The sequence below is a fragment of the Episyrphus balteatus genome, chromosome 3 (assembly GCF_945859705.1).
Source record: "Episyrphus balteatus chromosome 3, idEpiBalt1.1, whole genome shotgun sequence".
Taxonomy (NCBI): domain Eukaryota; kingdom Metazoa; phylum Arthropoda; class Insecta; order Diptera; family Syrphidae; genus Episyrphus; species Episyrphus balteatus.
In genome coordinates this window covers 89,311,546-89,329,752 of record NC_079136.1, presented here as the reverse complement: position 1 = coordinate 89,329,752, position 18,207 = coordinate 89,311,546, and the positions used below count along the sequence as shown (strand labels likewise).

At 28.9% G+C, this 18,207-nt stretch overlaps 1 protein-coding gene and 1 long non-coding RNA gene across 2 annotated transcripts; both read left to right on the top strand.

Moving 5' to 3' along the window:
• The first annotated feature begins 1,784 nt into the window (after positions 1-1,784).
• Positions 1,785-6,822, top strand: LOC129915480 (uncharacterized). The gene is made up of 5 exons (XR_008772310.1): positions 1,785-1,943; positions 2,041-2,154; positions 3,226-3,363; positions 4,618-4,728; positions 6,477-6,822. It is a non-coding gene; the product is annotated as an uncharacterized LOC129915480 (long non-coding RNA).
• Positions 6,823-9,445: 2,623 nt separating this feature from the next.
• On the top strand, positions 9,446-11,944 carry LOC129915127 (uncharacterized). The gene is made up of 4 exons (XM_055994591.1): positions 9,446-10,236; positions 10,301-10,728; positions 10,788-11,144; positions 11,549-11,944. The coding sequence occupies exons 1-4, from the start codon at positions 9,852-9,854 to the stop codon at positions 11,747-11,749; spliced, it is 1,371 nt and encodes a 456-aa protein (XP_055850566.1). The 5' UTR covers positions 9,446-9,851; the 3' UTR covers positions 11,750-11,944.
• Positions 11,945-18,207: the final 6,263 nt, after the last annotated feature.

The following is an 18,207-nucleotide window of genomic DNA, read 5'->3' as shown; positions in this document are numbered from 1 at the left end:
AAATTTAGAAATTTTAATTAATTGTGTTCTTTTAACTTAAAAAAAATGGTAAACTTATAAATACCGTCGCTGTGGCAATTTAAACCTTACGGATCTTCTAAAATGCACATGCGATAACTAGATTTTAATTAATTCCAAAGCAAACAATATAGAGATAAGCACACCCTAATGACTACACAAAGTGTCAGTCGTCATCGTAAAAAAAATAAGGAGATTCGTAGACACAAACAAAAAACCAGGTCTGGCTGGTTTGCTGGTAGTATTCATCATTCCCGCCATTATACATACTATAAAATATCCATCCAATAACGGAACATGAATATGCATGTCTACCTCTGCTTCTACACGAAAACGTAGATGCAAAAGATACACATGAGAACAAATGAGAGAGAAAGATCGATTTCTCCTTTCCTCTTATCGCGTCTACGTTTTCGTATAGAAGCAGACATAGACATGCATATTCATGTCCCGTTATTGGATGGATATTTTATAACAAGGGTAAAGAAATTGTTGGTTCAGGGATGTTATATGTAACTTTTTTACTGGTATGTTTTTTAGGTTTTATAAAATTAATAAAAGAGTTTGCTGGACTCGTCTCAAAATGTAATTATTCCTGTATTGCATAACATATTTCATTGCTAAATTTGTTTGCCGCACAAATTTAGATGATATTATGTGAGTTACCTACTATTTTTCTTCATATTTTTATTTATCAAGGACACTCATACAAAATTGACAAAATTATTTGCCATATAAGCATAAGTAAAATTGACTTCACATTACGATGTATTAAAAGTCAAACCTTTAACGCACTAATTGATAGTTGATCGCTTTTCCAACCCGAACCCGAAGTAATAAAAAAATGACAACTAATTGGGTGTCACTTTAAATTTCGAAAAAAAGCGTTTTTAAATTTAACTATGAAAACAAATGAAGGTTTTTTAACTATTAAATTATATGATTCCACCCCAGTTTTCATTGATGTTAAGGCCAAAATATAATAAGCATAAGCAAACATAAGCTAATTTCAAGCACATCACAAATTTTCACTTATGTTTGCAAAAATAAGGCGCATATCCATAACCTGATTCGTGGATATTTGAGCAAACCTGTCAGATATTGATTAAACTTATCGGAGCTTTGAATTTTATTTTTGGGTACCGTTTACTATCAATTTTTTTTACCATCAAAAACGAAATTTATTAAATTTTCTAATTTTCAGTTAAAACATACTCGGTAAGTTGTATTACTTTCTCAATTTTCTTTTTTTATTTTTCGTTCTGTCAAATATTTATTCTCTGAACATAAAAATTTAACCGGCTCCCAAAGCAGAGTAAATTTTTGATAACTGAAAATGTATCTTTTTATTTTAACAGTGTCGTTAAAGCATTCTAAGCTAAATAAATTAACCCAATTCTCACAAGCCTAAATATCAAATACATATTTCAATATTTTTTATAAATTTTGTTTGTGAAAAGTCCATAAAAATATTCCAATAAAAAAAAACAAACAAAAATCTTCATAATATTATGTACCTACTAAATCTTTTACGCATCTCTGTTTTCTGTCCAATGTGCAGAGAGCTTTTACAATATAACAACCCTGCCCTGCCCATTGAACAATGTGCTTGGTATTGGAAGAAAGAAAATTGAAACTCGTGTGTTAGTTCTGTGCAAACATCGAGGAAAGCAACACGCGTTTTTTATTTGCGGTAATGTATTCGTGGTTTTCCAATAAATTTGTTGGGAAAAATTTATTTAATTATTTCGCGTAAGTAAAATTAATGAAAATATTACAATATAAGGTACTTTATAAAAACAAAGTAATATTGTAATATTTTCTTCGTGTAGAATTGTTTTTTTTTATCAACCCCCATTTTGAAACTCACAAGAAGGCACGCGCTTTTCATTTCATCTTCTTCGTTTGGCGTCTGCATTCACCAGGTTAGTACATATCTACAGAATATTTTTTTTTTTCAATACCCATTTTAAAACATTTATAACTATTTTCATATTTTAATTATCTTCAACAATGAACAAGCTACAAATCTAATTGTGTGAAAACCAAGATAATATTCTACTTTGTCGGGCGTTTACCAGCAATAACTGCTACATATACATAAATTTACATCAGCAAGACCAGGCATAATTAAAAGTAAGTAATACACTTTTATTAGATTTTTTTTCTTATATCGTTTTAAATTAAATCAATCTGACTTCGTGTAGATTTTAATTTTCGTTCAGTTTGAAATATATGTATGCATAATCAAACTAATATTAATTCACGTTCGCAATATTAATCTAAATATAAAAAAAAAACTCAAATAATATCTGTTGGCAACATAAAAAAAAAGAGCGCGTTTTTTTTTGCAAAGCCTAACGTAATTTTGCATTAAACTTGTTGGTAATATGTATGTATCTACAAATTGTTTATTTCCATCCGCATTTTTAATTCTAAAGTAATATTTTCCAATTGCAAACATTGCACGCGTTTTATTATGTAGATCATGTTGGTACATACATGCCTACGGAATTGTTTTTTTTTTCAACCCCCATTTTGAAACTTACATTTTTATTTTGACCAACTCCAAAGAGGCACATGATTTTCGTCTACTTCATCGGGCGTCTGGATTAACCAGGTTGGTACACATCTACAGAATATTTTTTTCAATTCCCATTTTGAAACATATTTGTTTAATTATCTACAACAGTGGCGAGCACGCTCCAATTGCAAATAAAAAAAGACGCGGGCATTTGCATTAACCACGTTGGTACATATGTGTGTACATCATTGAATTTTATCTCCAATCCCAATTTTAAATTAACATTTTCATATTACCTACCTAATTGCAAAAAAAAGATGCGCTTTTCTTATGGAGCGTGCTTGTCAACAAAATGTCACTGTTTTAGATAATTAAATATTAGTTTTATTTCTCCACCCCAAGTCATTCCAAGATAATTAAATCATCTTAAAACAAAAACCTGCTGGTGATTTAGACCAGACACGTTCAACAGGGAGCTACATCCATTTTGTTAGAATTTCGTTGTTGTATCGTTTAACAGCAAAATTCTAAACGTAATATTTCATTTGTATAGCTTATTTTATTTTCATTAATCTTGAGATGAGCAATCAAATTAACTTTCATCTCTCATTTGTAAAGCTTATTTTATATTAATTAAGTTTGAGATGGAAAACAAAACTAATATAAATTCTCCCACCCAACAGATTCCAAGAAAATTACAAAAATCGGCTTAACATTTGGAAAACTACAAATTTAAACAATCATCGGCTAGACATCTGAAAACCAGCTTCTACAATCATCAGCCAAACCAAACTAATTTATATTTTAAGCAGATAAAAACTGTAAGTAACACCTTTTTGATAGATACGAAAATAAACTTTATATTACTAGATCTAGCCAAAATTTAATTTTATGAAAATAATCCTTTTATTCGAAATTCTTTCTGGTATCGTTTTAAAGTAAAATTTAAAGTGATAGATCTGTATAGCTTATTTTAATTTTAAAAGATACAGGTAATCAAACTAACATTAATTCTTCTACCTAAAAGATTCCAAAATATTTAAATCATTTGAAAAAAAAACACCAACTACAACAATCATTAGCCACATCAGGCTTAATAATTTCCAGCAGATGAAGGCACGAAGAAACATCCGTTTGTTAGAATTTTGTTTTTGTATCGTTTAAAAGCAAAATTCTAAACATTAACTTTGACTTTGAATAAGTAACTTTTCATTTTGGTAATGAAACTGATTGCTACTTGAGCAAAACTTGTTGCACACAACACATTCTTGTCGATTTAACCTTAATTAATTAAAAAAAAATTATTTAAAAGCATAAAGTTGAGCTTAACTTCTTGTTGAATTCGGTCTTGATTAATTTAAAATTCATTTTGCTAAAGTAGCTTTCTTTTTTCGATTTTGTACATTTTAAATACTTAAAATTCAAAGTGATAGATCTGTCTTTGTATAGCTTTTTTGATTTTCATTAATTTTGAGATGGAAAATCGAACTTAAATTAAATCTCCTACCCAGCAGATTCTAAGAAAATTACAAAAATTTAACAATCATCGGTTAGACATCTGAAAAACTACCAGCTACTACAATCATCAGCCAGAAAAACAAATTATTTTTAAAACAGATAAAAATAGTAAGTAACACCCTTCTAAAAGATACGAAAATAAACTTCGTACTACTCGAACTAGCCAAAACTGATTTAATAAAAAGAAGTAGCATCCGCTTGTTAGAATTTTGTTTTTAAAGCAAAATTCTAAACATTAACTTTGACTTAAAATAGTTAACTTTTTATTTTGATAATGAAACTGATTGCTACTTGAGCAAAACTTGTAACACATAACACATTAATCTTAATTTTAATAAAAAATAATCATTTAAAAGCATATAGTTGAGCCTAACTTTTAACATTCCTTTTGGATTCGCTCTTAATTAATAAAAAAATCTTTTCTATTATCTAAAGTTTTGCTAAAGTATCGTTTAACATCAAAATTCTAAAGTAAGATCTAATATGTATAGCATTTTTTAATTTTCATTAATTTTGAGCTAAAAAATTAAGCTAACATTTATTCCCCTAATCAACAGGTTCCAAGAAATAGTAAAATTTTGACAATCATCGGCTACATCTGAAAACCTACCAGCTAATACAATCATCAGCCAGACCAAACTTTATTATATTTTAAACAGATAAAAATAGTGAGTAACACCTTTTTAAAACATATACTAAAATAAACTATATATTACAAGAACTAGCCAAAACTTAAATTTATAAAAAAGAGTAACATCCGTTTGTTAGAATTTCGTTTTTGTATCGTTTAAAAACAAAATTCTAAACATTAACTTTGACTAAGAATAAGTAACTTTTTATTTTGTTAATGAAACTGAATGCTACTTGAGCAAAACTTGTTGCACATAACACATTCTTGTCGACTTAATCTTAATTAACTAAAAAATTATCGTTTTAAAGCATATAGTTAAGCTTAACTTCTAACATTCTTGTTGGATTCGGTCTTGATTAATTAAAAATTCATTTCTGTCTATCTAAAGTTTTGCTAAAGTAGCTTTCTTTTTCGATTTTGTACATTTCAAATACTCAATATACATTTTTGATAACAAAACAAAATTCAAATGCACCAATTAACACCAGATCTCAAAAAAAGATTACTAGAACTAGCCAAAACTTAAATTTATAACAAGAAATAGTATCCTTTTATTTGAAATTCGTTCTGGTATCGTTTTAAAGCAACATTCTAAACTTTATTCTTGACTTGGAATAAGTAACTTTTTATTTTGTTAATGAAACTGAATGCTACTTGAGCAAAACTTGTTGCACATAACACATTCTTGTCGACTTAACCTTAATTAACTAAAAAATTATCCTTTTAAAGCAAATAGTTGAGCTTAACTTCTAACATTCGTTTTAGATTCGGTCTTAATTAACTAAAAAATCATTTCAGTCTATCTAGAGTTTTGCTAAAGTAGCTTTCTTTTTCGATTTTGTACATTTCAAATACTCAATATACATTTTTGATAACAAAACAAAATTCAAATGCACCAATTAACACCAGATCTCAAAAAAAGATTACTAGAACTAGCCAAAACTTAAATTTATAACAAGAAATAGTATCCTTTTATTTGAAATTCGTTCTGGTATCGTTTTAAAGCAACATTCTAAACTTTATTCTTGACTTGGAATAAGTAACTTTTTATTTTGTTAATGAAACTGAATGCTACTTGAGCAAAACTTGTTGCACATAACACATTCTTGTCGACTTAACCTTAATTAACTAAAAAATTATCCTTTTAAAGCAAATAGTTGAGCTTAACTTCTAACATTCCTTTTAGATTCGGTCTTAATTAACTAAAAAATCATTTCAGTCTATCTAGAGTTTTGCTAAAGTAGCTTTCTTTTTCGATTTTGTACATTTCAAATACTCAATATACATTTTTGATAACAAAACAAAATTCAAATGCACCAATTAGAACTAGATCTCAAAAAAAAATTACTAGAACTAGCCAAAACTTAAATTTATAACAAGAAATAGTATCCTTTTATTTGAAATTCGTTCTGGTATCGTTTTAAAGCAACATTCTAAACTTTATTCTTGACTTGGAATAAGTAACTTTTTATTTTGTTAATGAAACTGAATGCTACTTGAGCAAAACTTGTTGCACATAACACATTCTTGTCGACTTAACCTTAATTAACTAAAAAATTATCCTTTTAAAGCAAATAGTTGAGCTTAACTTCTAACATTCCTTTTAGATTCGGTCTTAATTAACTAAAAAATCATTTCAATCTATCTAAAGTTTTGCTAAAGTATCGTTTAAATGCAAAATTCTAAACGTAAAGGTCTTATTTGTATAGCATATTTTAATTTTCATTAATTTTGAGCTGCAAAAATTAATTAAATAATTTATTAATTTATTCCCCTGATCAACAGGTTCAACAGACATCTGAATACTACCAGCTACTACAATCATCGGCTACATCTGAAAACCAACCAGCTACTACAATCATCAGCCAGACCAAACTAAATTATATTTTAAACATATAAAAATAGTGAGTAACACCTTTTTAATAGATATACTAAAATAAACTATATATCACTAGAACTAGCCATAATTAAATTTTATAAAAAAAAGTATTATCCTTTTATTTCGTGTTGGTATCGTTTTAAAGCAAAATTTAAAGTGATAGATCTGACTTTGTATAGCTTGTTGTAAAACATACAGATAGATATAGGTAATCAAACTAACATTAATTCTTCTTTTTAAAAGATTCCAAAATATCAAATCATTAAAAAAAAAACCAATTAAAACAATTATTAGACAGATCAGTCTTAATCATTTTCAGCAGATAAAGGCACGAAGTTACATCAGTTTGTTAGAATTTTGTTTTGGTATCGTTTTAAAGCAAAATTGTTAACATTAACTTTGACTTGAGTCAATTTTGCAATAGCTAGATAAAACCCAGTTAAGGCTTATTCCTGGGAATAAGTTTTTCTATATTGACATTTCTTCTTCTGATAGTCTAACTAATAACTAATAACTGCTTAGAATAGTTAACCTTTTATCTTGGTAACGAAACTGAGTGCTACTTGAGCAAAACTTGTAACACATAATACCTTCTTGTTGACTTAAGTCTAAATTAATTAAAAAAAATTTTCTGTCGATCTAAAAGATCCTGCTTTGAGATAACTTACACCAGCTTTAACGAAATTTAGTTTAATATAACCTACAACAACTTTTACGAACCCTCTTTTTAGATTAACCAACAAATGGATTGCTTTATTTGTAATCAAAGATTTGATACCTTGAAAAGTATATCGACTCACTTCAAAGTAGTTCACCGATTAGATGGAGTAGGTGTTTACCGGTGTACTTTTAATAACTGTACGTCAATTACTTCCACTTTTTCAAATTTTTCGCGGCATTGTAAAACTCACATTAAGGATGGATTGACACTATTTTGGTCGTCCTCGAATATTGTTGAGAGTTCAGATTTGCCTTCTTATTCTGAATTTGTATCAGATTCTTATCGTATTTCTCCTCCAACTGCAGTTTCTTCTGACACAAATCATTTTAATCAAGTGAACACTGATATAGATATGGACAGAGATAATGATAATAATCATGATAATTATATTAATATTGATAAAATTGGAATAAAGTTTGCTATGAAATTATACAGTATGGACAATTTGTCACGCAAGGATGCGACTACAATAATAGGAATGATTAAGCAATCAATTCACGAGCCCATGATAGAGTTCTTTAAAATATTTGCTAATAAAAGTAACCGACCGATCGAAGATCGCTTACAGATCTCATCGTTAATTGCAGCGGTTGAAAAGCCATTCGAACTATGCAGCACTGATCACAATCTTATGCAATGGCTGACATTGAATGATTATTTATGTGCAGCTACAGAGTTCACTATTAATGACGAGTTACAAAATGTTTATCGTAATGGAATTAATTGCCATGAAGATTATACAACTACGGGGGTCCTCCTCCCACTTGAATTTCAATTCAGAAAAACTTTTGAAAAAAATGATCTATTAATTAAAACTATCACAGAAATCAAAAAAATTTCAAGTGATGAATCGAATATCTCACATTTCATTAAAGGAAAAGCTTGGCAAAAAAAACTTGAATTGTTTTCATCTAGTGAAACTGTCATACCTTATTTCTTATACATGGATGATGCGGAAATAAATAACCCGTTAGGCTCACACGCCGATCCTATTTCATTTATTTATTATTCATTTCCCGTCATCCCGGGGAAATCTGATGTTAATTTAGCTGCACTTTTCAAAGCTCGCGACTACAAATCGTTCGGAAATAAAAAATGCCTTTACGCACTTATTGAAAAAATTAAATTTTTGGAAGAAACCGGAATTAATATAGCTACATCTGAAGGAATAAAAAATGTTCACTTTGTAATGGCTTTATTGATTGGTGATAATTTGGGTTTAAATGCTATCTTAGGGTTTTCTTCGTGCAGTAGTACATTTTTTTGTCGACTTTGCAAGCTTCCAAAAAAAAAAACTTCTGAAATGCCTATTGAAGTGAAAAATATGCTGCGTAATAGGGAGAATTATGAACAAGACGTCGCTGTTAACGATTACAAACAAACGGGCATACACGAGAATTCAGTTTTCAATTCTATTAAATCATTTCACGTGACATCCAACTATTCAGTTGATGTGATGCATGATATTTTTGAGGGCGTATGCCACTATAACATGTGTCACATCATTCGACATATTATTGAAAAGAAGTTTTTCTCAAATTTGGAGACTTTCAACGACCGAATTAACTCGTTTAATTACGGAGAAATTGAGATCGGAAACATTTCACAGTCACCAATTACGAATGACAATTTAAAAAATATGCATTTAAAGAAAACCGCGCGTGAAATGATGACTTTTGTTTATCATTTTCCCCTAATTGTAGCCGATCGTATTCCTGAAAAAGACGAAATCTGGATTTTCTTCTTAAATTTCGTAGAAATCATAGATATTCTTTTGGATTTCAATATTTCGAATGACATGATTGATCACCTTGCTGAACTTATAAGACAACACCATCTTGACTATGTAAAGTTGTTCAAGGATACTCTTAAACCAAAACATCATTTTATGGTGCATTACCCATTGGTATTTCGTATGTCGGGCGTGCCGCGAAATTTTTGGTGTTTCCAATTCGAAGCCAAACATAAGGAATTCAAGAAATATGCGCGAGTCATTAACTGTCGAAAGAACATTCCACTCACATTATCAATTAAATTTCAATTAAAATTTGCACAATCGATATTAAATGAGACTTCTTCTGATCTTGTGACTTTCTCTGATTGTCACATGCTTGATACTTCCCACTTTGAATTGATAAATGATTACAAAGTACGTCAAGGAATCCACTCAGATTTCTCAAGTTTCTCACAATGCGTATATTACGGCAAACTATTTAAAAAAGGTTACTTCATTTCACAATGTCTCGATAATGCAATAGAAAATGCGTATATATTTCGTATAAAAGAGGTAGTTAAGTTTTCCGAGCCAACTTTTCCGTATTTAGTATGCGAACGTGTTCAAATAATTGCTTATCGAAAACACTACGCTGCAATCGAAATTGGCAATGCCACTACACCAATTCAATACTTATCTCATCATTTACTACGAATAGATAATTGCAAAAGTCCTCCAATAAATGTTTATAAAATATCTCGTGGTTTAATGATGATAAGACCAAAAATAATATATTAATTATTAAGAAATTCCCATTGCTTCCAGTTCCAACAAAATTTAAAAAAAATGGACGAATCACAATCACGTTCAACGTCACCTGTGGAGAAAAATACGATAAGTGAATTGAAACAAACAGAAACACCGGTCAATATTATCCCACAAACAGAAACACCGGTCAACATTATCCCATCTAGTCAAGTACTTCTATCGACTACAAATTACGTTTTGGTTCGAGATGACAGTAAATTATTACTAAATGATTTGTCATCGCCAGATAACAAATCAATAAGTATTCAAGAGCAATCAGATGATCAATCAGGTGTGGAAAACGTTTCATTCACAGAATTGATAAGTTCTTATTGCTCCAATGATGATGACAATGAGGTGGAAGCTCTCAAAACTCTTTTGAATGAATGGAAAATCCCAAATATGTTTCACCAACTTTTTATTGGTAACTATAGAATTCTGATTTGAAGTCGAAATATTTCAATAAAAACCAAAAACTACTTTTTCAGATGAAAATCTTTTTGTACCGGTGTTGCAAGTGGCAAACGAATTTTTCATGAAGAGGTTTTTACAAACTTTAAATATAACAACCGCAAGTAGGATTGTTTTCTTTGATAAGTGGTTTCAATGGAAAACCGAACGGTATACATCTTTATCTAATACTCCGTCTTTAGTTTCTACACCAACGACTAGTGTAGCGTCACCTTCTTCTACCACAGCATCAGTGAGCAAAAGTTTGATAGATATTTTAAACTGTAAAGATGGACAAACAATTAAAGATTATTATGACGAAAATAAAAACATAGACAATAAATCTGTTCGTAAGTTGCTCACCGACACAATTTTGAGTTACGCCAGAATAAATAACGTACATTTCTCGTCGAACGATTTGATAAAGCTTTCAGATGAAATACAGTTGGTGTTCAATGAGGATCCAGTAAGAAATTAGAAACTGTTACCCTTTTAATTTTTTTTTTATTTTTCATTAATTCATAGTTGGATTACTACTGCACAAAAAAAGGCATGAAAAATCCTAAAGGAATGCTTGCAAACAAATTTCATAATTATCGAGGAAAAAGTCGTTCAATAAATCGTTTGTTTGCGGACCACAATAATAAAAAAAAGAAAATCGATGATTTGCCGGTGGAACCAAATACTTTTGAACAAGAAAAGCTGCTTCTAAAAATGAAGCACGATCATCATACAATGAACGCTCAGGAAAAAAGTGATGCATGGGCAAAAACTTTCAATATTCGCCAATTAGATCTCAAAAAGGCTAACGATAAGACAATTAAATGGGAAAAATTCTATGAAAAATGGCACTTCATGAACTTTCCGAATGGCTATGAATATGTAAGAAAATAATTGGTCCTAATTTATTTTTTATAGTTTTTAGTTTTATAATTTTTTTCATAACTAAATAATGCTTTCTTAATTTAATATGTAGTTTATCAATATTATTTCAATGAAATGATTTCCATTAATTTTAACTTCCGAATTTGATTTTTTTCTTTTACTCAAATCCTAATTATCAAAAACTTTCTTTTCGGTTTTTGATGAAAACCATAATTCAAAAATCAGATTTTAGAATACATTGATAACGTATCTAAGGTTTCTTTTCTTGCATGACCCTTCCTCCAATTTGTTATCCATTTACTTTTCTATTATTATTAGTTGTCAACTAGCCACTTTAACAAAAATTTAGTTAAAAAATAGCTTTTTTCTAATTTAACTTTAAAAATAAACTTTCTTTTTAGATCGAATCGGACTTCAACAGAATGTTTGCAAATAAAGATGATGTTCTGGTGGGTACCAAAATAGCCCATTTTTGCAATTTAATGCTGCAATACGCGTTCCCAAAATTAATAACCAACATCGAGTTAAAAAATATGTTGCACGATTTCAATCAACAATGTCAAGCAGATGTGTGCGAAGTCACTCAGAGTAACTATAATTAACATTAGCTATATATATTACAAACGGAGCCTTATTGCCAAATAATCTTCTTTTTTTTAAGTTTTTTGACTATGCCACTTACGATTATATGGCGATAAGGCCCAGATATATATAACAGGTTCTTATTTTTTTAATTATTGTAAAACGTAGAATTGTTGAGCAATTTAAACGCTAAACAATTCCTTAGTTTTGTATTTTGTTCAAACATTTGAATAAATCTTAAATTCATTATTAACAAAACTCAAAAATAATTAATTTTTCTATTTCCTTCAAAAAATATTTTCTTTTTTTTTCAAATATAAAAGGAAATATGTAAGCAGTTAACAAGTTGGTTTTTTTCTAGGTCTTTTGAGCATCGTCCTTTGCCTTTGGGGCATCATCTTCTAATTCTTGAGTTGTGTCTTTATGATTGAATAAACCAAGCACACAAATTGAATGCTTGGTTTACTTCATTGAAATTTGAAGCTTTGTTTTACAATATCTGTTTATGTTTCAGTTAACATCTTGAGGACCTAATAAACAGAAAAAGAAAACAAAAAATCTATTAAAAAAAAAAATAATTTAACTGGTCATAATTTTGATTAAAACATTATTATTAGCTACTTTGAAAAATTATTATTCTCATAAATTTGACAATTTTTCATTTCATACAGCATAAAACATAAATCAAAATTACCTATTTTCTAATAACAAAATTCTCAATTCTTGAACAGATACTATGATTGCGATGGTGTTCATGCACTTGCACTATCTACTGCCACCAACTGCACGTGATAACAATAAGCGCTACACTGTGAAAGATAGTCAAGAAGCGTCGATAAGATTGTTTGCGCTCCCTCAAGATTACAAGGAATATCAAAATGCTTTAGCTGCAAACAGTTCAAATTCACAGCCACCGGTAATATCAATTATTGGTTCATTGACGAAAATTGAAGAAGTTCACGTAGATTTCGACAACACACATTTTAAGATGTTAACTATTGAACGTGCCATTGATATTTGCCTGAAAACATTTTTCACCTTTAACATGGCGTATCCGAAGCCATGTGAAAACTTTTGGCAATTCATAGATATTTATTTCTACCAAATCGAAAAATCAGCCACAAATGCCAAAGCACGCAGCCTTTTGCGATTCCTCAACTCAACTGAATGTCAAAATTCGTAAGATGTCAGAGTGAGATAACTTTTATTATTCTATAACTTCCATTATTCTGTAAATATTGTATCTAAGCTAACATATTTTATGTTATTTAATTTAAGCTAACTATTTAACTTATTTAATTTAAGTTAACTATCTTATGTTATTTAGTTTAAGTTATCTTTTTTATGTTATTTAATTTATTTGAATAAAATAAGTTATTGTTTATTTAAATTATAAAAAGGCTTATGTTTTCTTTAATTTTATGGATTGGTTTTTGGATTTTTAGATTGCGATTTTATGGACATTTTTGTAATAGTTTTTTCAGAGTTTCTTGAATCAAATGGTAAGCAAAACAGAAAAATTCTAAATAAATAACCATTCTAACCCTAGGAAGTACCAAAGTTTTGGTGGATTTTACCAAGAAAATATTCCTGGTATATTCTACCAAAGTTCTGGTCGATTCTACCAGGAAAAAAATAATTTCCTGGTATATGCTACCAGAATTTTGGTAAATTTTTACCAGGAAAAAAAATATTCCTGGTATATTCTACCAGAATTCTGGCACATTTTTACCAGGAAAAAAAAATATTCCTGGTATATTCTACCAGAATTCTGGTAAAATTTTACCAGGAAAAAAAATATTCCTGGTATATTCTACCAGAATTCTGGCACATTTTTACCAGGAAAAAAAATATTCCTGGTATATTCTACCAGAATTCTGGTAAAATTTTACCAGGAAAAAAAATATTCCTGGTATATTCTACCAGAATTCTGGTAAAATTTTACCAGGAAAAAAAATATTCCTGGTATATTCTACCAGAATTCTGGTAAAATTTTACCAGGAAAAAAATATTCCTGGTATATTCTACCAGAATTCTGGTAAAATTTTACCAGGAAAAAAAATATTCCTGGTATATTCTACCAGAATTCTGGTAAAATTTTACCAGGAAAAAAATATTCCTGGTATATTCTACCAGAATTCTGGTAAAATTTTACCAGGAAAAAAAAATATTCCTGGTATATTCTACCAGAATTCTGGTAAAATTTTACCAGGAAAAAAAAATATTCCTGGTATATTCTACCAGAATTCTGGTAAATTTTTACCAGGAAAAAAAATATTCCTGGTATATTTTACCAGAATTCTGGTAAAATTTTACCAGGAAAAAAAATATTCCTGGTATATTCTACCAGAATTCTGGTAAATTTTTACCAGGAAAAAAAAATATTCCTGGTATATTTTACCAGAATTCTGGTAAAATTTTACCAGGAAAAAAAAATATTCCTGGTATATTCTACCAGAATTCTGTTAAATTTTTACCAGGAAAAAAAAATATTCCTGGTATATTCTACCAGAATTCTGGTAAAATTTTACCAGGAAAAAAAAAATATTCCTGGTATATTCTACCAGAATTCTGGTTCCTTTTTACCAGGAGAAAAAAAAATATTCCTGGTATATTCTACCAGAATTCTGGTAAAATTTTACCAGGAGAAAAAAAAATATTCCTGGTATATTCTACCAGAATTCTGGTTCCTTTTTACCATGAGAAAAAAAAATATTCCTGGTATATTCTACCAGAATTCTGGTCCATTTTTACCAGGAATACTGGGGAAAATTCTACCAGGAAAAAAAAAATATTCCTGGTATATTCTACCAGAATACTGGGATTCTTCCCGGTATAATTTTTACCAGGAAAAAAAACTTTCCTGGTATATTCTACCAGAAATCTGGTGTATATGACCAGGAATTCTTCGAAAAATCTCCTGGTATAATTTACCAGGCTTTTCTGGTAAATTTTACCAAGACGCCTGGTAGGAATCTAAAAACCACTTTTTCTGGATAAATTAAGCGGGAAATCTGGTCACCGGTACCAGTTTTTTTTTTTGAGTGTAGTAATTTTCCCAAAAAAGATAAAAGGACACACACAAACAATTCAATATTTAACCACATTTATTATTATTTAATCAAAAAAATTCAGAAAACATGAAAAATAATTAAATTTAAAATTTATTTGACATTTGAATTAAAATTCCCAGGGATTTCTAGCATGAAACTAAATCATTGCTAGGTTGAACATAAATATTTTTTAGAAACTTGGAATAAACTAAGTAAAAAATAAGAGCTATGTTCGACCTAGCTATGAATCAAATTTATGATCCGTATGAGCAAATGGGCCTAAGTGTGGATTAATTACTTAATAATAGAAATTAAAAATATCAAATGAAATTCATTTACATAATACTGAATGAGAAGTATAACTTCAGTCGCGTGTACATGTGTACACACACTCTTTTTTTATTTTTTTATTTAAAAATTCAATTTCTATTTTTACTCGGGCGGAAAAAAGTGAAGGGGTGAACGTAAAAAAAAAGCTGAATCTAATGACATCAAAATAAGGTCAATACGATTGACCTAAGAATAATACGAATAAAAGAAGTCTACCTATATACCTAAATTTTTTTCATTTGAAAATATATATTTTTTCGGTGTAGAGATAATTAATGTGGGTTTTTTCAAAAAAAAAAATTACTAAAAATAATGATACCCTATATAGGTATTGCGAATATGCATTATGCAAATTGATGTTCCACCCGAATTAAATTTGGTAAAAACTTTGCATTTTGGATAAAAAGCAAGAAAAAAGAGTTTTCATAAAATAATTTGGAGTGAAAGGGTGTTTTTTCGAAGAGACAGCAAATTCAGTAATTGTTTCCAAAAAGGCAATGAAAAAATTTTATTGCAAATAAAAAAAATTTACATTGAAAGTAAAATTTTTATTGCAAATAAAAATATTTTGCATTGAAAAAAAATTTTTATTGCAAATAAAAAATTTTCTGCATTGAAAAAAAAAAAATCAATGCAAAATAATGTGCATTAAATATTTTTTTTTTTAATACTCGTCGACTTTCTTACAAATTTGACTTTGTGGCCTTATATTATCTTTAATATTATATTTTAAGTTTATGTATGGTCTATAATAGCCAAAATTGTATTGAATTCGGCGAGTATTAAAAAAAAATTGAATGCACATATTTTGCATTGAATTTTTTTTCAATGCAGACATTTTTTTTCAATGCAAAATATTTGTATTTGCAATAAAAATTTTATTTTCAATGTAAATTTTTTTCATTTGCAATAAAATTTTTTTTAATGCAAAATATTTTTAGTTGCAACAAATTTTTTTTCAATGTAAATATTTTTCAGTTGCAATTAAATTTTAGGTACAGGTATAGTCAATAGACTATACCTACATATAATTCTATACAATAAACCTTAAACAAAATTCTTGAATGCAGCAATCACCCATCCGCATGCCACATCTATGCTGTATTATCTAGTGGCTCCTTGAATATCAAAATCACAATAGATTCCATTTACAAAATTCTATTACTGTGTGTCAAGTCGCCTCTAGTGTGTTACGTTTACTGTCAATAAAAAACTTTATTCAGAATAAAAAATATTCAGAATTCCTTGGAAATACTATTAATACAAAATAAATATTTGATAAAAAAGAAGAAAGAATCAAACATAAAGATGTTAACATGATCAAATCTATTTCAACATTTTTTCAATTCATAAAATATCGTTTAGCAAATTTGATTTCTTTGAAAATAGGTAAATCGCAACTCTTTTTCGACTTGACACACAAATAAAATATGTTTTCTATTGGAAATGAAAAGATATTTACAAATTCATTGAAAAAATAAATATGATGTCTTTTCATTTGCAGAAAAAAAAAATAATAAGAAAAAAAAAAAAAACTGTTTCATTTCCATTGCAGCATTCATCGTTTGGTTCAATAGATGAACGTTTTTATCCTGTGTTAAACACATTTGTAAGTACAATAATAAAAATTTCATTCCACGATAAAGGTTATTCTAGAAGAGTTGTGTATATACCTACTTACTTACAACTACGGTCTACAATTACAAAAAAACGCAAAAATATGTTTGGCAGTTTTACATGTTAACAGGGTGTTTTTTTTTACAGTTCGTAGTTTTTCATATTCCAAGTTTTGGAAATAAAAATTTAACAACAACACAAAAATGCAAAATTTTAAAAATTTAAACTTACTGGAAAATTTACAAAAATTGTAAAAAATTAATTTGTTAGCAATGACCCCATCTAGGAACATGGTTACAACTCTCAACCGTTCTTGTGTGCGTGTTATTAATTTACAACAATATAAAGAGCCTACAAAATATCAAGAGTCTGGCCGACTAATCGGAGTCGGAGATGCATTTTTAAATGACAATAATAAATCTTAGAGACTTTGCCAACTAGTTCAAAATACTAAGGTGGCAGTAGCTTGATTTGAACCCAGAGCCCTGACATGGCTGTCCATCGAAATAACTATTTTTTTTCATGAAATATTACAAAAAATGTAAGAAACCTACTACTACGTTTAAAACATCTCACTACCCTGTAGTAAAATCCAAAACACCCTATGTATTGAAAAATTGAGAAAATTCCATTACCTACCCACTGCCACTCGTATAACCTCTTGACTGTGTCTCGTAATATTTCTTTCATCATGAAATCAATTTAATCAACAATGGAATTTCGAGAGCACGAATTTGCATTCATAAATAATCTAAATGTGTTTTTGTATAGAGTGCCAAAGAGGAAGAAATTTCAAGTAGCATAGAAGTATAGCTCAGCAAGACCTGACCGTCATGTACTCTAGAGCTTTGCTGTACCTAATCCAATAAGATCTTTCATGAAGCCAATTCTTACTTACAATTCTTATTTTTCACTTTTTTTTTCTCATTTTTTCAAACATAATACCAATATTGCCAATGGCAGTAACAAGCTCCGTCTGGACTCAATGTCCAAACAAGTAAAGTAAGAGTTTCTAGATAATGATATCTCCATTTCTAGTGTGGAAATGGTTTTTTTGTTGTTGTCTTTTTTGCATATTTAAATTGGTAAAGTTGAAGCTTACTTTTTTGTCTGTTTAAGGATAAATAAGTTAATTTATTCAACCAAAATTGTATGTGCCAGGATCATTAGGAAAAACAATGAATTTATAATTTGGTGGACAATACAAACAAAATATTTACACAGGATTTAATAGCAAATCAACTTCGAAAACAAATCTCTTTTGTTAAAATTCATAAATAGACTTTAAGGAGGATTAAATGAAAAGAAAAACATAAATTTATGAAAAGAATAATGATTTAATATGGCATGCTGCTGAGGGGCTTAAGTTTGTTGAGTAAGCATGATTGACTTGTGGAATGCGCGTGTACATTTTTATTGTGGGCTATTTGAATTAAATTTTTAAGAAATACAGTAACAGTAGCCCAGAAGTATCTTTG